Source organism: Lacerta agilis, chromosome 4 (genome assembly GCF_009819535.1).
Source record: "Lacerta agilis isolate rLacAgi1 chromosome 4, rLacAgi1.pri, whole genome shotgun sequence".
NCBI lineage: Eukaryota > Metazoa > Chordata > Lepidosauria > Squamata > Lacertidae > Lacerta > Lacerta agilis.
Window position 1 is genome coordinate 13,030,627 of NC_046315.1, and position 25,387 is coordinate 13,056,013.

General features: G+C 43.1%; 1 protein-coding gene across 1 annotated transcript in view; it reads left to right on the forward strand.

Moving 5' to 3' along the window:
* Positions 1 to 15,811, forward strand: part of TMEM135 (transmembrane protein 135) — a 166,277-nt gene extending 150,466 nt beyond the window's left edge. The window contains exons 10-15 of the mRNA XM_033146094.1: positions 6,456 to 6,623; positions 8,085 to 8,148; positions 10,712 to 10,788; positions 12,390 to 12,488; positions 13,656 to 13,723; positions 15,061 to 15,811. Of these exons, the coding sequence (XP_033001985.1) occupies positions 6,456 to 6,623; positions 8,085 to 8,148; positions 10,712 to 10,788; positions 12,390 to 12,488; positions 13,656 to 13,723; positions 15,061 to 15,196 (612 nt within the window). The 3' untranslated portion in view covers positions 15,197 to 15,811. The remainder of the gene's footprint in view (positions 1 to 6,455; positions 6,624 to 8,084; positions 8,149 to 10,711; positions 10,789 to 12,389; positions 12,489 to 13,655; positions 13,724 to 15,060) is intronic.
* Positions 15,812 to 25,387: the final 9,576 nt, after the last annotated feature.

A 25,387-nucleotide genomic window follows, 5' to 3' on the forward strand; every position in this document is an offset into this window, starting at 1 on the left:
TGGTAAAAGGTAAAGGACCTCTGGACGGTTGAGTCCAGTCAAAGGCGACTATGGGGTTGCGGTGCTCATCTCACTTTCAGGCCGAGGGAGCCGGCGTTGTCCACAGACAGCTTTCTGGTGTCATGTGGCCAGCCGCTTCTGGCACAACGGGACACCATGACAGAAACCAGAGCACACGGAAACACAGTTTACCTTCCCGCCGCAGCGGTACCTATTTATCTACTTGCACTGGTGTGCTTTCGAACTGCTAGGTTGGCAGGAGCTGGGACAGAGCAACTGGAGCTCACCCCATCGCAGGGATTCAAACCGCCGACCTTCTGATTGGCTAGCCCAAGAAGCTCAGTGGTTTAGACCACAGCGCCACCCGCGTCCCTTATGGGCTGGTAAGCCAGCTCAGCACTAAAGACCTTGGTTTCACACCATGTTTTAGACCAGGCTTACCCATTCTATTGCCCTTCAGATGTGTTAGTATAAAATCCCAATCAACTCCGGCCAGCATGGGCAAACACATATTTTAAATAAATTTGAAAAGTGTAATTTCTGCTTTCTAAAGTTTTCCCTGGGTGGTGGTGATTTAAACTTAATTCTGTTGTTCCCAGTTATATAGGGGAAAGCTGATTACCTTCAGATTTATATTTCTAATTATTTATTTAACCATTTGCATACTACTTGATCATAAAAACCTGTAAGCTGTTGATCTCTTTTTTTAATTACTCGCTAAACATTCTCGGTTGTCAGGGGAGACAATCAATAAGAGAGGCTGTTGATGGTTTGAGTTACTTATAAATCTGTGCATTGACTCAAGTCCTGCACAAGACATAAAGTCTTCCACTTGAAGAGTCTTAGCTGGTTTCAATTTCACTGTACATGCATATTTCAAGCAATGACCGCCGTCATAGCTATCAATGCTCACTGGCCCATTTAATCGCACCCAAAATTCTTATACACTGAGCCAGTAAAATGATATTCACACAGCAATCAGCACTATAAATATATCAACGAGATTTTTTCTTAAATGATATATTTAAAATAGAAAGGAGCCTCCCTTGCTAGTAGTAACAGAAGTAGTAGACATCGGTTTCCTAAGAAGTCAGTGCCAAATGTTCAGCAAGCAATGCGATCAGACATTCATCTGTTTAGGTGAACTACCTATTAACTTGAATGGTAGTTTGCTGGTGCGGGATTCAAGTTTCCAGGTAAAGTGGAAACTGGATAGCCCTTCTTTTCCATGTGATACAGCAAACTGCATCTGATTTCTCTCAAGTTTCTCATCCCTTTTGGTAGCTGGTGAAGTCATTATCCTGTCAATTGTTTGATCTTGGTTAAGGAATATAGAGAAACTGGCCAACTTGTGCCTCCTTTCTTTTAGAAAACAAATACCCCTTTCCTCCCAGCCAGGTTTTTTTTAATTGTTATACCAGCATTGATGTTGTCCATGCCTGATGTTGTCTATACTTAGGTTCCTGCTTATCCTATGGTTTGCAGCTGGGACGGTAGATGAGAAACCTCTGTAATCTGCTCCGTAGGCTTGTCCAGCTCGATTTTGAAGTTGTTGAAGTTCCTTGGTATTACATTACAGAAGCTGGGCCAGACTAAAGTGGAACGAACACTTTTGAACATTGTTGCCGGGCCTCGGTTTCATGTGATCATGTTTTATATCACTTAAACAGGAGCAAAATCCTGCTATTTCTATAATTTATTCTGAGCTCGGTACATGTGCTTTGAGGTTTTTGAGAGAGCCACCAGTATTGTTGAGCTTTTCCTAAGGATGTCTCTGGACAAAATCAGCAGGAGCTGTCTTCTAAGAAAGAACATACCGTACGTGGTTTTGTAATTTTCATTATGAAAGGGTTGTGGCTCCCCCCAAAGTCTGGGAAGGGTGGCTGCCAATGGCTTGATCTATTTGTCAGACGTTCCTTTCCTGCCAAACAGCTTGTCTTCCTATTGTCATACCTGCTTGTGTATTGCTTTTGTCTGGTTTTCCCACAGAGTGGGCACAATCTGCTACAGGAAAAGTGGAGATAGTGCTGTTGTGCTTAAATCCAGCTTGAGGGCTCTCCATAGGCCTCTGGTTGGTCACTGTTAATGAACTGGATGGACCTTTGCTCTGCTCTTTCAGGGCTCTATATGTCTTCCCTGGACAAAATGCACTTAACAAATAAATTCTCCTAATTCAAAAAGTGGCCAATACTTAAAATTCACCAGTCTTGGAACAACAGACGACACAGCCAGTTATTGCACATTAGACATTTCAAGAGCCTAGTCTAGAGAAGTGGGATGTTCACTCAGGGAATAGTAATAAAAAATGAATATAGAGTAGGGGTAGTCATTGTGGTGCCTTCCAGCATGGCCAATGGTCAGGTGTGATGGCAGCTGTAACCCAAAACCTCTGGAGGGCACCACATTGGCTACCTCTGATACAGAGGTTTATCTTTGCTTCCCTCTTGACATTTTACTGGTGTGCAAGTAACTTTGAATGTTTATTGTTGTTGTTGTTTAGTCGTTTAGTCGTGTCCGACTCTTCGTGACCCCATGGACCAGAGCACGCCGGGCACTCCTGTCTTCCACTGCCTCCCGCAGTTTGGTCAGACTCATGTTAGTCCTTTCGAGAACACTGTCCAACCATCTCGTCCTCTGTTGTCCTCTTCTCCTTGTGCCCTCAGTCTTTCCCAACATCAAGGTCTTTTCCAGGGAGTCTTCTCTTCTCATGAGGTGGCCAAAGTATTGGAGCCTCAGCTTCAGGATCTGTCCTTCAAGTGAGCACTCAGGGCTGATTTCCTTCCAAATGGATAGGTTTGATCTTCTTGCAGTCTCCTCCAGCACCATAATTCAAAAACATAAATTCTTCGGCGATCAGCCTTCTTTATGGTCCAGCTCTCACTTCCATAGAGAGCCTCAAAGAAGATGGAGGGCTGGTCTGTGTGTTCCTTTTGTGGTAGGAAACAGAAGTTCCATCACAAGTTTCGCACTGACCCATCTCTGTTTATACTGCATTTGCCGCGTGAACAAGGGTAAAGATGTAGCAAATTTCCTTCCCCCTCCAGTAAAATAACAATAACAATGATAATAATGGCAAACAATGGTTGGAGGCAAGGGCACTTTTACGTAATGGCTCCAACGCACAAAGTAAGTTTTGCAGGAAGAGGTGGGTGGGAAATGTACTAAGGGGATGTTGATCCCCGTGGTGAGAATAATTCATGGGACAAGCTGTGAGCATTCTCAGACTGGTTTAGTAACCAATGTGGCACTTAGAGGTAACCTTATCCCTGAACCAAACCGCTGGTAAGGTGACATACAGTTAATCTGTATGGAAGCTTAACTTGTGGAACAAATGGAATATTGCAAGAGCCTGTTTTGTAAAGGTTAAGAAAAGGGAACAAGGAGTAAACCTTGGAAGAAAGAGAAAAAGAGAAACCATATATGTAGAAAAGTTGGTGCTAAATAAGAAACAGGCAATGTTTAGATCTCATGATCCATGCTGATATCATCATTGCTATGACTACAACCTGTACTGAAAGTGCTATGAGTTTAGAAGTTGGCTAGGGGAGCAGATACATAGGAGAAAATTAGCCAATAAAACGAGCGAGCAGTAAGTCACCCCAGCCCTATTTATGAATGTGTTGCACCTGCAGCAATCTGATTTGTTACTCTCTGTTTTGAATATTTACCTAGTACTGAGTTTCAATGTGAGAAATGGAGTCAGGTTTTTTTTTTTTTTTTAAATGTCTATTGAACAGGATTAATCTGCGTGGTAATATTTGCAAGTGTATACATGGAAGAGGTCTTGGAAGCCTTTAATCATTTTTCGAAAACCTGTTTCACAAAGTAATCCTTAGCAGAGAGGGCATATCGGGCCATAAAAGTTGGTTAAAATTATTCTGCTCTTTTATATCTCACGGTAGACTTTCTGCACCTGTGAAATCTTTCATTTGATGCATGAATTAGAATTATAGCTATTGGCACAATATCGAACACAATAAAATGGATTTTGTTGTGTTTGAGCCCCCATTCACAAGCACTCAGCCTGGATGGCTGCAGTTTGTTGCTAAACAGAGTGGTCCCAACTAAAATTGTGCTCAGAAGGTGGTGTCCCTGCCAGCACTTAGTTCAAGTTTCTTTGGGAGGAGGGTGAGCTATGATGCAGCCCTTGTCTCAATTGTATCACTGTGGGTTTTAGCCTGCTCCTCGATGTGTCAGCTGGAAGACTTTGCTGTGGGAAAGCTTTCAAATAAGTATGGAGCTGGATGCCAGAGCACACCCAGAATATACACCTGCTCCTTCTGGGAGAGTGCAACCCCCATCCAGGGCAGGCAACTGACTTGCTTTCTGGATCCAAGAACCATTCACCCACATCTTTTCTATCTTGTCAGGATTCAGACTCATTTATTAGCCCTCGTCCTGCCTTCCCACTGCACCCAGAGGCTGGTCTAAAATTAACTGGCAGTACGTTTAGGATAGATTACTCAATATGTAATTAACTCAGGGAATCCACTCCCTAATATGTGGTGGTGCCTTACAAGGGAGGATAGACAAATCCATGGAGGGTGTGACTCTCAATTGCCATTTGCCATGATGGTTGGCATTTGAGTGTTCTTAATTCTCAGTGCTGAGGACAAGCAACCATCCCACTCTTGCCTGTGGGCTTTGCAGAACTTTCTGGCAGGCTGCTGTTGAGAAGCCGGACTAGATGAGGCCTTGGTCTGATTCAGCAGGATTTTTTCCCATGTTCTTAGCTTCTATACTAATATACCCTGAAGTTGGACTGTGCATGGAAACAAACCACGTATTGTTAACATTGGCTGAGCAGCTTTAACGGTTCAGTACATGGATTTCCTTTTGCTTTAGTGCATGCTTCGCAAGACACCTTGCAGAGTGGTTGTTGAAAGAACCCAGGAATTGAATACGCTGGAGATGGAATATAGCTGTCTAGTGTTTGTGTTTTCAGGAAGATCTTTGTTTTCAGAGTTCCCACAGTCTTCCAGATGTTTGAGTGCGCTGCATAAGGCTTTTCCCATCTCATTGTTTCCCTTTCTGTACCACGACTGTGTGGAGAAAGACTTGATCCATTGGCATGAATTTAAGGAGAAAAATAAATGCCCCCCCCCCCAGAATGTGCCCCCCCCAAAGGTTGCCGAGATGAGCATTCGGCTCTCATTCTGAAAAAGGTTCCTACCCCTGCCTTTCCCATAGATCTCTGGCACAGTGTTGCTGTTTATTTCCAAGGAGTGCTCAAAGGTACACAGCACTTCTTTTTTGTTGTTAAAAAGTGTGGCACTTACTGTAACTTCATGGGGAGCACCTATTTTTCTAGGAGAAAAAAAGCTCCGATGTTCTGACTCCCATTCTGCAGCTGAATCTCCTAGCCTGGTAATAGCTGTTGGAACAAGCAGGTGTTATGCCCCTCACCTGCCTTCTTCAGGCTTCTTCACTGAACTGATGCTCATGTTTATTGCAGATGCAGGCAGCACTGGAAAATCAGAAGTGTTAATAAGTCTCTCCCCCCTTCCACAGCAAGCTTCCAGGCCTAAGATGCTCCTACTGCCGCTACGACGTTGGAGGAGACCGTAGTGGAATAATTCTCTGTTTCTTGCCCTGCGTTGTTTTGGTTGTTGTCTGTCTCTCAAGGGCCACCAGCTGACACAAGACACAAACAGCTGCCATGTTACACCAAAGGGAATGTACAAGGGAGTGGGTGGTCTACCCTTGGTCTAAGGGCCCACTTGACACAGAGAATTTTGGGTTGGGCAGAGAATCAGGCTCAGTCCTCCTGGAGCAGGTGTTTGAATGTCTACAGAGAGCCACTGGGGCATAATGATTGATTTGTTGGTCTGGCACAGGATAGACGCAGCCACAGAGGTCACTGGGTGCCCTTCAGATATGGAATCATTGAATTGTAGAGTTGGAAGGAACTGTGAGGGTCATCTAGTCCAACCCCCAGCAGGGCAGGAATATTCAGGTGGCCCCGTTTGGGGGTTGAACCCATGACTTTTGCCGTTTACCATCCCTCAGCCTAGCCTTCCTTAACAGGGTTTATATGAAAATGAAGGCGAGCCTGAAGTTTCTTGGATGAAGGGTTGGGTAAAAATGTAAAAAGCTATGGTTGGTATTCAATTCAATTTCACTCAGAGTAGACCCACTGAAATTAATGAATATGGCCATGTTGGGTTCCTTACTTCTAATGGGTCTACTCTGAGCACAACTTAGTTTGAATACTACCCATAGGGAGAAATTTTACACCCTCAAACCCTTGGGAATAGGAAAAAAATGAGGAAACTGGATGGACCTTTTGATTGTAGGTGCCAAGGTTATGTTTCTGTGAATGTTTGTACAGCGTACCTTCCCAAGGTTTTGTTTAATAAGTGAGATTTATCTGTGAAGTTCCTGACACGGCTGTTTTTCTTTCATTTGCTCTGCCTCCCTCTCTTTAAATGTCACGTTCTTAATATCTTCTCTAGGGCTTCATTAGGATGTTTAGCGTTGGTTACTTGATCCAGTGTTGCCTTCGGATCCCGTCAGCATTCCGGCATCTGTTTACAAAACCTTCCCGGCTGCTCTCGCTCCTCTACAACAAAGAAAATTTCCAGCTTGGGGCTTTTCTGGGGTCATTTGTCAGTATATACAAAGTAAGTTTCTAAAGTGCTGAAAAGTTAAAAAGTTGGAATTGAATTATCCTGAAGTTGCTCTTTTGCAGCAGCAGAAATATTTAACGAGCATCTGTATCATTCTAAGGACTGAGCCACATAACCTACCACACACTCATGTGGACCATCTTTTTTCTTTAAAAAATAAATTGCATTAAGGGCACTAGTCAGCAAGTTGAATTGTGGGGTGGGTAGGTGTGTTTTACTAAATGGGGAGCATTTTTATTGAGTGTTAGTAAAATATTGGCTCGTTTGGTCGCAGGTGGGGAGAATCCCCTTGATTTCTGTTTCCTTGACCATGGAGGAATTTTGCCGGGCTACATTGTTTTGTAACTTAAAAGGGGGGGAAAACAAACAAAAAGGAAACAAGCTCAGCTTGAAAAGAAGTGAGGGGGTCAATGTGATGAGCAGTTTTAGAATGTGTCAGTAAACTGGGAGTCTGAAAGTTGTGACACCTATCTTGTTTGCAAGACAGAGAGAAGTGTTCATTTATTAGTGCAACACAGCACCATTCACCTACTGCTTGGAGAGGTGTGGTTTCTGCCTTCATGATTTCTCCTACACTGATCCAGGTTATCTATACTGATATTCTACTCATTTGATTATGGCAGTTCACATTGTTCTACCCTTGAGCAACCCACTAGACTCTCTGAGAGCAACCACACCACTCGGAGCTATATATAAATGACGCTATAGCCAAGCAGACTTTCAGGTTTACCTGTATGCTCACTCTTTCTAAGGCCAATGCACTTTGGAACTTTTCCTCTGGAAGGCCCTTTGCTCTAAGCTCTCTTGTATACCTTCTAGGAGCCTAGAAGTGCTGGTGGCAGAATTCTGAATTGTACTCTTCAAGATTGCAAGGCAGGGGATTTTTTACTTTTTAATGCTCTCCCATGTAATTAGTTCCCTGCGTATATGAAGCTAGCACATCAGAGAGAGGGTCTCTTTCCCTGAAGCACCAGTTTACTACATGCAGAGAGCTTTTCCCACTAGCATTAATATGAACCCCCCCCCCGAAGTAGTACACCCCAGAATCCAAACTCCAAATAATGTGCAGAATGTCTGGAAGCAATTCCTTCACATTGGCAGTTTTCAAGCAGCCAAGTAGTATATTGACTCAGGGGAGGAGCAGTTTGGGTAAAATGTATAGAAAGGAAGGGAATGATATTTTGAAAAAACAAAGAGGCTGTGTATATATGAACAATTTCAGATTTGGCTGAGGCTTTGCCCTTGTTTCAGAATGACCTTCTAGTCTATCTCCAAATACCATGTTGAGATTACTTTATAAATCATCATGCTGAGCGGCTACTAAGTGTTCATCAAGAGCCCGAGCCATAATCAGAGGGTTTAAGTTGACTTGATTAAATTTTTAAGATATAATTGAGAGCTTTGTTACTAGATTATAGCTCTAACAAGGTTGATGTGATTATCCTCCAAACACAGGGTACAAGCTGCTTCCTGCGCTGGATACGGAACCTGGACGACGAACTGCATGCACTTATTGCAGGTATACCTCCATGTTTCTCCACGGCAGTGGCCCACTTGCCCAGGGCTAGAACTTTCCTTGTATTTGCCTACCCGCTAGAGAGGTGCTGGTTTGGAACCTGAGCCCTCTGCTTCCTTGTTTCATACGGTTTTGTCGATTTTGGGATGGGAGCAGTGAGGAAGCCTCCGTTGGAGATCAGCTTAGTTCCCGAGATGTTGTAAGAATTGGCCATGAACAGTGTCAGGGACAGAATGTTTGCAATATGTCCAGCTTCCGTCCGCAAAGAAAACTCCCTTAGCTTTCATTTGGCTTAAGCAAGGCCAGAAGGAAGTCGTGGTAGGGCTTGCAGAGGGCTGGATGGCAGGCATTCCAGAATATAGGAGAAGGTGAAAGCATGATGTTGGAGAAAGTAGGGACCTGGGAGCAGAGCTGTCAACCTTCCTTTGTTTGCATTGGGAAACGGCCGTAGCTGTCAACTTTCCCTTTTTTGCAATGGGAAACGGCGCTTGAATAAGGGAATTTCCCGTTAAAAAAGGGAAAGTTGACAGCTATGCCTGGGAGAGAGTGCCAAGGTCACAAGTATTGGCAGGTCAGGGATGGGTCTGGCCATGGGAATGCCTTTGTATAAAAACTGCATTGACTTTATATATAAAAAACCCAATCAATACCATGAGTGCCCTTGGAATGTTGAATACACTTCTAGTTGCTACCCCTCAAAAAGGGCATTGTGAAGCTGGGTGTAAGCAACACCCCCATGTGAAGAGGTTTAAACAATGGCTTTTTTAATGTAGAAAGTGTGAAAAGTAGGTACAGAGGGACATGTTGAAAAACGTATAAAATTAGTGTGGAGAAAGTGGCTAGAGACAGGTTTCTCTCTCGCTTATCTTACTGCTTGTACTAAAGAATACTTCCAGAACCCAAGGCCATCCGATGAAGAGCATTGGGGTCAGGCAAAAGGGAGGACTTCTTCACAGAGAGCATTGTTGAAACTGTGGGATTTGCTGCCACAAGATGTGGTATGATGGTCACTTACACAGGCTGCTTTAAAGGGAGGGTTGGACATTTTTATGGAGGCTAAGGCTGTCTGTGGGTGTTAGTCACGATAGCAAGATGCTACTTTAGGTTCAGAAGCACAGTTCCTATGGAAGGGGGGGGGCGGGGGGTGGTGGTCCGCCCCAGGTACCATCATGGAGGGGGGTGACAAATTATTAAGGAACAATTACTGCCCTGCTAGGGCGGTTCATAAAAAACTTTTTTGAAAATGCCTGCTCCAAAGGTCTTATAGAGATTATATAGCTATATATGAAATTTCATGCATATCAGTTAATATCTTGACCCTCCTCCGCAAAAATAGCTGTTTACTTGGCTGTTTTCCTATGTTGTGAAGGCTGAAATTTCAATTCAGCGGAGCAGGGTCAAGATATTAACTGATATGCATGAAATTTCAGATATAGCTGTATAATCCCTAGTTTAGTAAGATAAGACCTTTGGAGCAGGCTTTTTTTTTTTAAGAAAAGTTTTTTATTTTATTTTAATGAACCACCCTACCCTCCGCTGGGCTTCCTGGGTCCTGGAAAGTTGGCCTATGTGAAGAAAATGAGATTGAGCTGAGTAGATTAGATAATATGGTGAAATCACAATAAATAAAACATCCCCTTCAGTAGTTTCAAGCACTACTTACAGGTTCCACATAATATCTGTACTGCATTGTTTACTGTGACAGCACCTGCACTTTGGAACTCCCCGCCTATTGCAACAAAGCACCTGCCTTTGCTAGACTCTTTTCGGGCACCTGCTAAAAGCATTCTTCTTTAGGCAAGCATACCTAGATGCTTAGGAAGTTGAAGTAATTTTAATCTTAATATTTTAGCTTTTGTATGTTTTAAAGTAGGATTGTTAATTTTTCTTGCTTTTACTGCTGTGGTGTTTTTTTTTTTTTTGTAAACCACTTTGCAGGTTTTTAAAAATAAATTTTATTAAATAATTAAACAATAAGTATAAATAAAATAACACAAGCCAAAACACAACCCATCCTGTAGATTTAAGTATCTGTCCATAGTTGCCTACTTGTTATCAGAGGCCCATGATCCACATTCCTTTGTAAGAAAATATGAAATAGCGTAAAACCATTTCTGCAGGCAAATAAAAAATTAAAAAAACAGTGTGTGGGGAGGGGGTGACAAGAAATTTTCCACACCGGGTACCACCTGACCTTCCTATGGCTCTGCCTATGAATAGCAGTTTATTTATTTGTAAATGGCTTTATATACCATTTTTATACACCTGCAGATAAAAAGTAAACCCACACAGTACCCTGCTCAGACCTTCCTTTTCACAGGACAGTTTCTGTCCGCTGGCCCTGTGCAGGGAAAGACCATGTACAGAACAAGAGGAGGAGAGAGTTACTGCCCCCAAGTCATCTTCCTGGCCACTGTGTGAATTTTGATTGTGGACTATGTTGGTTTCTGGTCTGCTCCTGCTGGACTCCTAAGTTCTGTTGTCCATTATTTGGATCATGGTTTCTACAGAATTTCACGTAGTACACGGTAAAAAAATGTGACCAATTTGTTCCTTGTTCTATCAGGATCCTTGGCAGGAATGTCGATGATGTTCTACAAAAGTACTACTATCTCTATGTACCTGGCTTCCAAACTAGTAGAGGTAAGCTTATTGTAGCTGTGTGTGTGTGTGTGTGTGTGTGTGTAAAACAACCGGGAGGAAGAAAATTCTGAGCACATCTACTCCTGCGTAGCGGTTTGGAGCCAGTTACACCCACATCTGACCTGCATATTTTCGATTTAGGAAGGCGGAGCTCTGTGTGGATGGGCAGCAGAACAAGGATACCCCACATAGCATAATAATAATAATAATAATAATAATAATAATAATAATAATAATAATAATAATAATAATAATGGAAAAGGCACAGACCAGCAGGTGCAGGATGCTTCTTTGAGAACAGCAACCTGAGTGCAATGGGGTTTGTATGCTTGCTTTGTTGCTGAAGCTGGTATATCTCGTATGGAAAGCTAAAAGGTTGCTTCCACATGTTAATTTTTCCCTTGAGGAAAAGCAGCTCCGATCGAAATAACACCAGGAATCAGCTTGGTAGGATAGCATTTCATGCACCTGTTGGCTTTTCCCTTTTGTATCTTTTCACTTCACTAAATGATGAGGTCTACTGGTTCCAGACTTGCTGTGTAATATTGCACCACACAGCGGCTGCTTATTCTCTCTGGAGTTTACTCCAGGGCACTAGGACACTGGTGAAAGCAGAATCTCTGCATGAATTGCCATGTCATGGCGGCCAAAAAGTAGCCGACCAAAGAGAGACGTGTTGCTTAGGAGGAGAAATGGTGCGGATAAAAATAAGCTTCCATTGTTTTCTTTAAAAGCAAAACCAAAAATGCTTCGAAAGAGCATGCCATTTCAAGTGGCTTTTAGAGGGCTGATTAGTTACTGCTCGAAGGAAGGAAGGAAGGAAGGAAGGAAGGAAGGAAGGAAAGAAAGAAAGAAAGAAGCACCAGCTTGGACCTAAAATATCCTCTAATGCAATATGATGTTAGGCAGCTGTTTACACTAGAAAAACTGTATTTTTCCGTCTATAAGAAGACCCCTATTTTTTGAGCCCCAAATGAAGAAATAAATATTTTAAACATTCCGTGTATAAGACGACCCCCAATTTTAAACTTTTTTAAAAATAGGAAAAAACATAGTCTTATACACGGAAAAATACGCCAAGTAGCAAAACTGCAAACATGAAAGTACAGCCCCATATCATTCCTAGAGCTTATTGCCACTCCTGCTGCAACTGTTATTACTGTTCCCCTCTTCCTCGCTCAGTTCCATGCTAAAAAGAGTTGCATTGTAAGCTATGCGAAAACATTTAGGTAGTCTATAATACATGTTTCCTTATCACAGAATTTGGACATTTCCCCCAGCATTCTGAAGACATTGTAAAAGCTGTGGCCAGATTGGGATTTCAGTTTGGCGCCACTTGGTGGTCAATAGGCAGCATTGCAAGTTTGCAAAAAAATGAAATTAAGAATTCAAACAGGAAACTACCCTCTTAGCTCCTCCCTAGTCCTTCCTTCTTCAGTTTCCCACTTTGCCTCGCAGAAATTGGTCATTTCTTCCTTCGACACCTGGCATTCTTAAAGCAGGAAGGCATAAAGTGGAAGCAGTGGCCACTCTCTTCTTGGCTCCGCTGTTTCTCTTGCCTTTGTAAGAATACTTTGCTCTGTGCTTCTTTCATTTAACAGGCCATGTATTTCAAAGGCATTGAAGCTGGAAAGGTCCCTTATTTTCCCCACGCCGACAGTATCATCTACGCTGTGTCCACAGCCATCTGCTTCCAGGCAGTAAGTGTTCGATCTTTAGTGGGAAGCTGCTTGGTGTGTGTCTAAATCAGTGAATCACAGTTGAGTATTTAGAAGCAAGGAGGCAGTTTGACCCTGTGTACAAAGGTCGGTAGCCTCCTTCCTGTGTTTCCCAATAGCAAGATTGCCAGAGCTTTTTATGCTGTGAGAAGAGAAGACTTGCTGAGGCTTTCAGGGGAAGAGTTCCCGGAACATGTAGCAGCAGCTGTCTGCTGACTTGAGCAGCCATTGGACTTGAATCCACCCCTTCCTTTGTGTGACGTTACAGCTGTGGCGGATGGGACTGTTCTTAGGATTATTTTATTATTACACTGTCTGTTGTTATACTTTTTAATCACCGTATTTTTCGCTCCATAGGGTGCACCGGACCATAGGGCACACCTCGTTTTTAGATGAGGAAACAAGAAAAAAATATTTTTCTGGTTTTCCTCTTCTAAAAGCCCTGCTTTTGAGGATCAGCTAAAAGTTTTGCAGCTTTTTTTGCAAAGGGAAAAGCCCTGGTTTTTTGAGGATCAGCTAAAAGTTTTGCAGCTTTTTTGCAAAGGGAAAAACCCTGGTTTTTTGAGGATCAGCTAAAATTTTTGCAGCTCCTTTTGCAAAGGGGGAAAAGCAAAGAGGAAAAGCCCCATTTTTATGGGGTTCAACTCACATTTCTGCAGCTTCTAAAGGAAAGGGAGCCTTTTCTACAGTTTCCAGACAGATAATCTAATCAGCCAGTCAGTCACATGGCGCTGGGGAAACAAACAACCTCCCTCTGCAGCACATTCAACAATGGAGGGCGGGGCTGAAAGGGAGCCGGGACTCTTATCTCTCTCCCGATCTCTTGCTGATTAGCTGCTGAGCGGGGTCCTTTCAACACTCCCATTTCTCTTTGTAAAATAAAAAGCATGATCCTCTTGGCCCCTGGGCAGTTCAGCTCCATGGACCACCATTCGCTCCATAACACGCACAGGTATTTCCCCTTACTTTTTAGGAGGAAAAAAGTGTGTCTTATGGAGCGAAAAATACGGTATGTCTTCATTACTTTTTTATTATGGATGCTTCGTAAAATGTGTTCTTAGTGTTGTACACTACCCTGGGATCTTTTGATAAAGGGTGGTATATAAATTGAAATAAGGATATGGTTAAATTCAGATTTTGTTGTTGTAGGCCGTGATGGAAGTTCAAAACTTGAGACCTTCATATTGGAAATTTCTATTACGGCTAACAAGGGGAAGGTAAGTAACCAGCAGTGATTTTAATAGAGCAGTTGCAGATTGCAGTTCTGTGAGAAGTTTGGTACTCTTTCTTGGGAGAAAGATCGATAGTCTGCTAAATGAGGCCATCAGAAAGAACAACCACCCCAAAGTATCTTACTGGCTGTATATTAAAAATATAGTATGGTTGCGGTCAGGAAAGCACCATTCCCTTTGAAATTCTCTGGTTTTTGCTTCTATCTCAAGGTTTCATTTCCATGTCTATTACCAACAATGTTTCTTAATTCAGGATTAAGAATGGATATTTGCGTTTGCACACCATCACAGATCGTGTGATATGTGGAGGGTAAACATGCATACATGTCTATGGTTGTGTCTTTATCTTGACTTAAAAGGGCCATCTGCATTGGCGCTTCTGAAAGATAATTTCCATTCTGACTTTTTTTTAAAAAAACAGTCAACTACTTACACAAATACACCATAATGCTAAAGCCACCAATTGAAAATCATGTCATATCTGACAGGCTTCGCTCTTTGATTTGCAGCGATTAGGGTAGGATGCAGTTTGCGTGCAGTGCCCCAAGTTTTAAATTAAAAGGAAGGGACAGGGTGGGTAGCTTGTCTGAACACAGAAATAAGTTTAAAATGGAGATAAATAAAAAGAGAAGAAGGCAAACAGCGAAGGAGAAATCTCAAGCTACCCAGGAACACTGTAATTGTTAATGCATTGGGCTTAACACTTGGTAAGGTATCACATTGCCACACTTCCTTTAGCTAGAAGGAGGAGCTACAGATTGGAGAAGAGGAGAAAGGAAGGGATTCGTTTGACACAGGACACATTAGTGTGCACCACGTTGCAAGCTATAACTGACAGAGTAGTGAGCCCACGCGAAAAGGGGTTGTTGTGAATATATTCTCAGTCAGCAAAATATTTTGCTACGTTAGTCCTCAGAAGAGACAATATCCAAAATTTCTCTCACCACCAAAGATTAGTCCATTATAGGAGTTCATTTGAACCATTTAAGACACGAATCAAACTCTTGTAAACACTCCAAAGCTTTTATAAAGCAAATAAAAGTTACTTTCTGGCCCGTGTTTCTAGTATGGGGGGAGTTTTTAGTTTGGCCTATCAGGTATATATTGATATATAGATAGATTTTTTTTGGTCAAGTTTCTTTTCATAAATCCATAATTTCAGACTCCATTTTCAATAAAACAATGGCAGCCACAATTCTGTGAGTCTTCATGACTTATTTCAGCAGTGAATGCTTTGCAGGAACCGAGTTTCATTCAGAATCAGAGTTGCCTTACGTTCCCAAGGGATGCAGTGTGCTAAACTCCCGCCTTGTATTTTCTAGGTTTGCTGTCATGAACAGGAAAGTTTTGGATGTGTTTGGTACTGAAGCATCTATGCATTTCAAGGACTTCATACCTGCGCTCGACCCAAGATATACAGTGGCTCCACCAGAGAGGCCAGTTGAACGATCTTGGTAGTGAGACATTAGCCTGGGACGAAGTCTGGCTGACGTTTGTGCTGAGAAGTTAAATTAACTTTAACAGTCAAATAGACCGAAGAGGGCTTGTGTTCCACTTCAGTATTGTTTCAGTGAGTTGCGTTATCTTACCAATCAAAACGTTGCTGAAGCACCGTAGCGAGATGCGGCTTTTAATTCAGCCGCTCACTTAGTAGAAAGTGTCTCTGGATCACTGTGGCTGATTGACGCAACCTGGTAGATTTTTGACAGAATTATATATCAATGGATTAATATATCAAAAAAGATCGGGCCGGGTGGGTGGGTTAAAGTACGTGAATGTACTTAAAATAAAAAATAACACCATTTTGAAAACAATTCATTTTAATTCATTCCGGTAGATAATAACGGTATTTTTACATTTAGAAAATGAAAGGGACATTGGAGATATAATGTCAGAATTCTATAAATTTTATTTTAAAAGTCAGATTTTAGTGGGGAATGTCTTCTCTGTTCTAGATAGATGGTTAAAAAAACAACAGCATTGTTACTGGAAAATGTTGAAAGAGCCAATGTCTAGTACCATATTTATGACTGTACTGTTTATATCCAGCCTTTGGCTTTGAAAAGTCGAATTGCATACCTCGAAAGCTGCCGAGAGATTTTTAAAAAAGAAAAAAAAATAGTGGGCATTTAGGTCTGAGTAACGTAGTTCTTCAGATACGTGTATGAATAACTAGAAAGGATAAGACCACCACAGAATGGAATGTAGTCGTGTTCTTCAGGTTTTGAGCTGAGCCTCACAAGATACTACATGGTTTGAAGAGCAAAAAATTGAAAACCTATATACAAAAGACTTAAGAAGATGATTGTGCCCTTGAATATGGAATTGACTTGATTTTTGTAAGCCTCCTTACTATGTCAGTAACCCAGTGGCCTTCCAAAAGGAGTCAAAACCCCAAAGTTTGAAAGGTGAAGCAAAACAGGTTGGTTGTTTTTTTAGAGCATTGATGCTGTTTGCTTCTACGGATTTTGTTCTTTTTTTTTAAAAAAAAAGTGTAGCCAATATACAAGAGCCATATTACAAGTATGTTCAATTTAGGGCAAGCTGGTCATTGCTCAGAATCCACTGCCCTTCTTTCCCTGTCTGATCCCTATGGCACCTTGAGGTCCAGATTCCATTTCTACGATCAGTTCAGTGCAGCTGGGTGTGGGCTGCAGTGAAGGAGCTCCCAAACCTTTGGATGGAAAAGACATTGTACTTTGATTCATTCAGCTTGTCAGAAGCTGAAATGTCTGTCCTTCGAAAAACATCAGAAAGATTAGAGATACTGTTCAGATTCTTCTTTAATTGCTGCAGAGTTGTCGTTTTTCCAGCCGTGTGTGTATTTGTGCACATGAAAATTACCTAACAGAATAATTTCCAATTCTATATAACAGTGAAATTATATTCCCAAAGAACAGCAGTAGCATAATATCTATTTAAAACATCCCAGGGAGCAAGCAATATTTTGAGTTTGTGAGAACTTTCCTTCAAGCTGGTTATAAAGCGCAACATTGGAAGAAAAATATGATTAAAAAGCCTGTAGTTTTAAGTACTCTTGATTCTGGCCTTTTTTTTTTTTTTTAGAAAGCCAGCAAGTTCTTTTTTCCTATTTCTTCTTGAAATTTCAGTTAAAATTTCTTCTTAAAATTTAACATCGTTCCCAATGAATTTTTCTGGTGAACTCAAAAAGCACACTCACTGTGTCATGAACTATTTAATTTTAGTTAAAACTAATAAAGGTATTATGCTACCATTGCTGTTTGATTTTTTTTTTAATGGACCAATATATTTGCCTCCGTTTATTTTGTGCTCTAGCACATAAACTTGCACGTTGGCCTTTTAAGTGAGTATTGGTCATACTTCTTACATGTTGTTGGGTTCTCCTCATGCACTAAATTATATATCAGGGTTGCCAAACGAATCCATAGTTTCCCTTTGAGGTAGGGTAGAAGTATGATTAACTAACACACCACCGATGAGTGAACCGCTACTGCTGCCGAATGATTGTCAGAAGTGTCTTTGAAGAACGAAAACGTCAACAGCTGGCTACATGAAAAGTTTTTTGCATACCTACAAGAGATGATTAACTGGGATACCAGTGGCGAAAGTTTATTTGGTAAAGGCTCTGGAAAGAGTACAGCCATTGAACTCAGGGACATTATGTCACCCACATGCCATGTAATATAACAAAAAGAGAACCCCAAAAGAAGAGAAACCCCTTGGAAGTGAAAGTTGTCTCCACAACCAACAGTAGTCCCATTGTCTGACTATTCCATGTAATCCCATGAATAGAAAAGCTCTAGTATGGGTCAAGAACTTATAGGGCTTAGCCGCAGTACACAGAAGCAACCTTGACACTATTTCCTGCTCCAAAGTATCAAACCGTCCAGACCTTCGTGTGTGAAGCTTGGTCCTCCTCCTCGTAATTGCAACCTGTGCCCAGAGGCCTCAAGTCTCTGGTGTCGTGCAGTGGATGACAAGCCACCAGAAGCTCGCACTTCCTGCTCTCCAGAGTACGAGGAGCCCATAGTCATGCCTGATGTTACCAAGAGCTGAGTGCTTGGCCCTTGCTTCGTTCTTCTCCAGGACAATGTGGGAAGATCAAGGAAGGAGGCCCCAGAGCAGATGGAGATAGTTGGATCGAAAAACTTTTGAGTGAGGATGGTTCCAGGGAAGCATTTGCGATACTATGAATATGGCTCAGCAACCAGTGTGTGCCCAGGCCTCTTGAATGCCTGCAGTGGTTCTGAGTTTCGTGGTGGAGCTAGCTTGGCAGCAAAGAGTGCGGAAGGGGGAAGGCAGCTCAGCAACCAGGCTGAGTGTCAATTCTTGGAGGTACGTGGACAGCAAGGGAGAGATTCACCCATCAGAATATGGTAGTCAGATTTAGGTCTCTTCTGTACTCTATCTCATTAGTTTGAACACCTTACTGGGCATTTTGGCTTACGGGTCTATAACATGTTTTTCTATTTCAGCTGATATCTTTTTATACACCTTTGTTCACAGCCAAACTTACTGTAATTGTGCCATGGCATCCAAAGTGGTACAGTTTGGCTCAGACCACTGAACCACCTCCGTCTCTGTGCTGACTTGAAATCCTCTGTCAGACTGAAATTGCCTCGTAACAGAATGTTTCCCCCCAGTTTTCCTTAAGCAGAATTGTGTTACGAGTGGAAAATTGACTGTCCCTTTGCAACCCTCAGAAGACAAACCAGCAGGACCTGATGATCTCATTCACCACTAGGAGCTGTTCATTGAGGCTGTGCCAAATTTTCACGAGGCTTGAGATTTTTCTTTTTCGCAGTAAAAACTGGCATTTCATGGGTCATTATGTTTTGATTGAAGGAATAGCATTCCTGGAGGAGGAGGAGGAGGAGGAGATGGAGGAGACGTTACTCTTCACTGCAAAACTACCATCCCTTGAGTTCTCTTGTCCAAAGCACTGGTCAAGGGAGGAGACGACGGTCCACACTTTTCTGGAGATTACTTTAAAGGACTCATTCCACAGTAATATGCACAAAGTGTGAACCACCTCCTCCTTTTTTCTGAGAAGCAAACTAAAAAACAGAGGCCGATCTCTCTCCCCACCCCACCCCGGCTCAACCAAAATGCTGTCCACATGATTCATATATGATGATCTGTAACTTGGAGGCCAGATTCAAACATAGAAGGAAGGAAGTTGCCATGAATGTTTGCAGGAAGCATGAATGCACATCTATCACTTTGGGCCAAACCTAGCAGTGTGGGGAGAAGCACAACTCACACTTCCTCTTTCACCTCTTTATTTGAACACCAGAAATAGAATCATAGAATTGGAAGAATGATAGAATCATAGGGTTTGAAAGAGACCCTGAGGGCCATCTATTTCAATCCCCTTGCAGTGCATGAATCTCAGCTGAATCATCCATGACAGGTGACCATTCAACCTCAGCTTTGAAAACTCCAAGGAAGGAAGAGTCTACCACCTCCTGAGGGAGACTAGTCCACCATTGAATAGTTTTTACTGTCTGGCTGTTCTTCCTGATGTTTATTCCAAGTTTCTCCAAAATCAGCGGGACTTGCTTTCAAGTGAACAGGCTTAGAATCCAGGGTAATCAGTGTGGGGCATTTTGAGTTTTTCTTCATTAGGATGAAATGGTGAGTTAGGGACTCTGTGGGAGCTCTTATCTCAAAGGGCAGAGGCTGCTTCCGCCATTCATCTTGTCCTCTGTGTTTCATATTTCTTGGTGATCATGGTTTTTGTGTAACGGTACATTAAAAAAAAAAAAATTAAGGAGCCTGTGATTTTAACTGGAATGGTTGGAAGTAAACGGTGAGCCTTGCCACCTCTCATCTCTGATTATTAAAACATTTCCTTACTGGACAAGTTGCAATGCTTGGATTGATTTAACAGAATAAAATTATTTGAGGGAACCTGTTTCTCAGACACCAGGCTTTCTGACCTAAAGCTTGAAGAGACCATTTTGTTGAAATAATCATACAGAAAAACTTGTTAAATGCACACACACACACACTGCTGATACTACAAATATCCACAAGAACACCTTTCATGCATGTGCCGAGGGACCCTTCACACTGAACTTGTGGGTGGCAGAGTGGGCGACTCCAAAACGACAGCAGAGGTCATGGCCATGAGACCATAAATGTGTGAGGGGGTTCACCTTACGCCAATACTGAAAGCAGATTAAATGGCCACTAAACCCTTGTGTGATCATTAGAACCTTGTTGGCATGGGCTGCTTTGGGAGGAAGAGCCAGACAGAAATCAAATCTATCAATAAAATTGCCAACTTTGGCTGTTCTCATGGGCTCCGGCAGCTTCCCGTGTTCCTTCAGCAAGAACTGGGACCTCTGGAATGAAACTCAACTTGGGGCAAGTTTGGCTTCATTGCCTGGGGTGAGTTCAGCAAGGCCCACATTGCAGTATTAAAAGCACTGGACCTTCCCCCCCCCCATGCTTGTTACAGCTGGCGATGGTCGACAGCTGACTTGATTTTCAGAGTGCAGTATGATATTAAGCGAGAAATACTTAATCACAAACGTGACAGAGCAACCATATAACACAGCCAGCTTTAACACATGTTATAACATTGGGGGGGGGGGATTCAGTGTAGCACATGTCAGCCTGGAGAGAACTGAATTCAGGACATGAGGACAGAGAAATTTTGCATAAATTCCTACCTTCCGTGCACAGAACAGAATGTGTATTGGAAGAAAAGGAACTGCTGAAGCTATAATTAGCGTCCTCTTCTTAGAAAAGCTGCCCCGCAGAAAATGGGAACTGGAGTGGGGTGGCCAATTTTACTTCCTTTTAAAGAACGTAAGAAGAGTCTGCTGGCTCAGTCCAATGGCTCATCTATTCCAGTGTTCTCACATGGGCCAACCAGATGCCTGTGGGCAACCCGCAAGCAGGATTCGACCACAAGATCCCTCCTCCTGGTATTCAGAGATTTTGCTGTCTGCAACTGGAGGGCAGAGCATAGCCATCCTGGCTAGTAGTCATTGATAGCTCTCTCCGTTGATCTGTCTAATCCTCTTTAAAAGCCACCATCATCTCCTGGGGGAGCAAGTTAACGGTCTCCATAACTGGTCCCAGTTACTAGCCCAACAGCTGTGTTTTGTGGCCCTCTATAATATTTCCAGGAAGTCTTCAAGGGTCACCCTTTGTACAGCGTGTTGCAGTAGTCTACACTGGCAGAGCGCAAACTGGCCCCCAGAATATCCCTGACTTGGGGGCTTCACAGCTGCCTCATCAGCCTTAGTTGCACATGGTCCTTCAAAGATGACAGTAGATCCATCCATCCATCCGAAGAAATACCATGGTACACCTACATCAGCAGAACCAGGCACCTTCATCTGCCCCAGTTGCAACAAACCATTTCTCTCCCATGTCGGCCTCTACATCCACAGCAGGTGCTGCAACACTCCAATGGTTTGACTTCAACCCCAAAGGCACACTCTTCCATTGTCTCCCAAAACAGACAGACACATTATCTCCCTGCTACCTCACCTTTGGCTGCTCAACTCCTTGGCAGGCACCTGGTAAGCAAATGCAGTCCTTGTGTCAGCTGTTACATATGCAGCCCACTGTCACGGTATGGCTTGGGGAACACTCCCAACATTGGTGTCAGAAGTGGACTTGATCAGAGGTTTCCAGACACCCTCTGAAAACTAGTCAGTGGGGCAAGGAAGGCAGGGTAGCTGCAGTGCAGTCTTTTTCAAACCTTTTCAGGCCCCTTGGTTCCAAAAAAAACTTGTCTCCAGTGCCTGCTTTACAAAGCCAAAACAAAATAAATATATTTTTTTTTAACTTTGTTTTGACTATGGCAGACCAACGTGGCTATCTACCTGTAACTGCTTTACAAAGCATTATTCAGCATAGCGGTTTGCACAACCCCCAAAGGAAGAAGACACAATAACATTCAAAACACTTAACAATTAATTGCACATTTATTCAAAATCCAGTTTAAACAATGGATGAACCTGATTCTGTGATACTAGCTTTTCAAAGTCTGATAGTTAAACCTTTAGCATCCCCTGCTGCCCTCTTGCCTCTCAGCGACCCAGTAGGTAATCCCACCATCCCCCAGGGGGCAGTACTGCCCACTTGGGGAACTACGGCTATAACTATTAAAAGTTCTTATATGCTTGCAGCTTCCGTAAGTATAGCTGGATGCTGCAATGATGCTGAGCGTTTTTCGATTTGGGGGTTTAGGATGATGACAGTGCTTGCTGGAGAACCAAATACCATTGACACCAGTGGCAATTTATCCTCTTCAGCTTTGAGCTCCTGTCTCCCAGATCAGTTTCTGCTTTGGCACCAGTGGGGGAGACATTCCTTCTTTTTGCAAGGAGTTCAGACCGGGCAGGCACAGCAGGCAGTACCCAGCTACACTCGACGCTGGCTGGCATTTCCCCGTAAATCTTTTGGCAGGTGGATTTTTATTGTCTTTCCCGAATAAAATGCCCGTAGATTCCCAGACGCAATTTCATATGGTGTTGCTTAAGACGCTGCCTCCGAGACCATAATATTTGATATACCCAGAATGGTGTGTCTTGGCAACTCCTTGGACACTAGATCCCGAAGGGGATTTTATACGATGCCTCTATTAAATTTCTCCCAGATAGCCCAGCCACAAGAATCTGCTGTGCTGTCAATATAAGAAAAAGTCTTTGTTTAGAACGTGAAGGATATTCTTCTGAGAATTATTGCACGAGGCCAGTCTGCTAACAGATCCAGGCTCTGAAAAACATGGCTCATTTATATATTTATGTATCTCGTAAATGTATACACTGCTTTAAAATATCATTAAAATAAACAATTCAGGTAAAAATCAGATTATATTACATGTCTGGATAAGCTAGCCTAAACAAAAGTGTTTTCAGCAGGCGTTGAAAAGTGTGGAGTCACAGTGCCTGTCTGATACCAATTGGCAGGAAGTTCCAAAGTGAGTTCCTTGAGTTGGTTGAAGAAAAGGTGGGATATAAATGTAGAAATAAAATAAGTAAATAAGCAAGTTATTGTAATGTCTCTATATAAAAAGAAAGAATTGTGCAGTTGGAAGGGACCCCAAGTGTCATCTAGTCCAACCCCCCGCAATGCAGGCATCTCCGCTAAAGCATCCATGGCAGATGGCCAACCTCCAAGGAGAGTCCACCACCTCCTGAGGGAGTCCTTATTATGTGCTGAACCCAACGCTATGGCTTGGGTATCTCTCTGGGAACCTAATGGGGAGGCAAGTTCTGTTGAAGACAGTGCTGCGAATCCCTCCATCCTAGGGTCAGGTTGCATATATGTACTATATATCCTAAAGACATCACAATATCCATTGGCCTTCATTCCAAGGAAATTGGACCCCTGGTCCAATTGCTGGAGTCTCTTGCCTCTTGGGGACTGGCATTCATGGAACATTTTCTGCATGGCAGACGACAATTCATCCTCTGTCCAAAAACCTCCAATGAAGGAAAGTCTTAACACCTGAGGGAGTCTGTTCCACTGATGAACAGCTCTTACCACCAGAAAGTTCTTCCTAATGTTTAGCTGGAATCTTCTTTCTTGGTGACTTCCTTTCTTGTAATCTCTTCTCCTTCTCATCTGTATATATATAATCTATAATGTATATACTGCTTAATGCCAAAGCAGACTATTAGTGATTCTAACATCTGCTGTTGGCTCCTGAACTACGTCCCTAGAAATTTAAGCTGAGCATACCTGTCTTAATCTGACAATATGTCGAAGGATATATCACTTTATACACTTAGCCGCAGAAAACGTTTTAACGATTAACTTGGCCTTGGAAGAGTCTCTGGGAAACCTTGAAAACAAGCCAGTTGTGTGTGTGTGTGTGTGTGTGTGTGTGTGTGTGTGTGTGTGTTTTGGGGAGGGGGTTCCCAACAGATTGAAATGCTTCCACTGTATTTATCCTGCTTTCCTTGAATTCTTGCTGACGTGGCTTGGACTCCCTGCTCCCATTTTTAGCTGCCACGGAGCAGCTGGAAAAGGGCGATTCTCCATGCCAGCTGACTTCTGGCAATTTCACTGTGATTTAGAGGGTTTAGCTCTTGGCTGAGTTCCCCGCAGCAACACTTCGTCCCTTTGTTTCTACAGGAAGTTTTCAATCCAACCTCCCCTTTCCCCTCCCCCTCTGTTTTTTTTTTGTCCAGGCAGGAAAATGAGTCATGGCTCCCCCCACCCCCCAGCCTGTTGAGATATATGAGAGAAATTTCACTTGAAGAATTTTGGCCAGGCTTGCAGACCTTCCGTCAGCAGCAAGACCAGACAGCCTGGGAAGTCAGGAAGGGGGCTGGGAAAGAGGGGATCTCCAATGCTTACAGTGGCCCTACAATTGAAAAAAAGGAGGGGCAATATCTCATAGTTTCTGAACAGTTGTTGACCTGTAATGGATTTTATAGGGGCAAAACAATTACTTGGATTTCTGTGCGGGGGGAACGGGGACAGGGACAACACCATCCCCATTTTTTCATCTCAAAGCTGCTGCAGCAGCAGCTGGCTTTTGTCCACACTTGAGTTTAAAGTGGGTTTGAACCTGCTTTACCTGGGCTCTGTTGAGGTGTCTGCACAACGTCCCCCTCATCCAACTCCCCTTCTGCTAAATCCAGGTTTTCCCAATTGGCAGATCATCTGATAAGGCAATGTCAACAGCGGGAATAAGATGTCCTGACTTGGAGCAACACACATCTTCATCAGTATCAGGGTCATTGTTATGATTTTTTTGGGTTTTTTCTTTTGGGGGTGGGGCAGTCTGCATGGGACCCTTGAATCCCTTCCAGGCCTCTGATCCTATAGCCACTATGGATTAGAATCTAGTGGAAGAGGATGGGGAACCTGCCAAACCAGTTCCTTTGATAAGGTAATGGCTTTAGCTGGCCACCTAAATGCCCACATCAGCCTCCCAAAGAGTGAGATAGGTTGCAAGAGAGGGGCCCTCTGCCCCATGCCTAGAAAGCTTGAGTCTGAGAGATTTTTCTGCTTGTTCTGTGCTTTTTAGGCACACGGGTACAAGCGCTTGTCCATTTCTCCCACTGCTTTCCTGGAAAAAGCCCGCTCTTTTAACACTGAATCTGAGGAAAAACCACAGAAAACCCAACTGACGTTTGCACTGATTCAGCAGCAAAGAGCAGGGAAGCGGTGTGACAAGGGGAAGTGTGGGTGAGCCTTAAGCGATGGCGCTCTCCAGCCTGATAGATGGGCTTTTCTCCACCACCACCACACACCCCTGGCACCTAGCTGCTACTTGGGAGAACAACAGGCAGAGTTGTTTTGTGAGAGAGAGAGCTGAACAAGCATTGGAGAGAGGCGTGCTTTTGGTCTGTGCTGGATCCAAAGCTGTGACTCGTGGAGAAACAAGCTCTGGTTTGGAGTATTGATGCTGTGAGCCCCTCCATCCCATGCTCAGGTTGTACCACAGAGCCTAGGGCTTGTCAAACAGAAGGTTGGCGGTTTGAATTCCCACGATGGGGTGAGCTCCTGTTGCTCGGTCCCAGCTGCTGCCCACCTAGCAGTTCGAAAGCACGTCAAAGTGCAAGTAGATAAATAGGTACTGCAATGGCGGGAAGGTAAACAGCATTTCCATGCGCTGCTCTGGTTTGCCAGAAGCGTCTTAGTCATGCTGGCCACATGACCTGGAAGCTGTCTGCAGGCAAATGC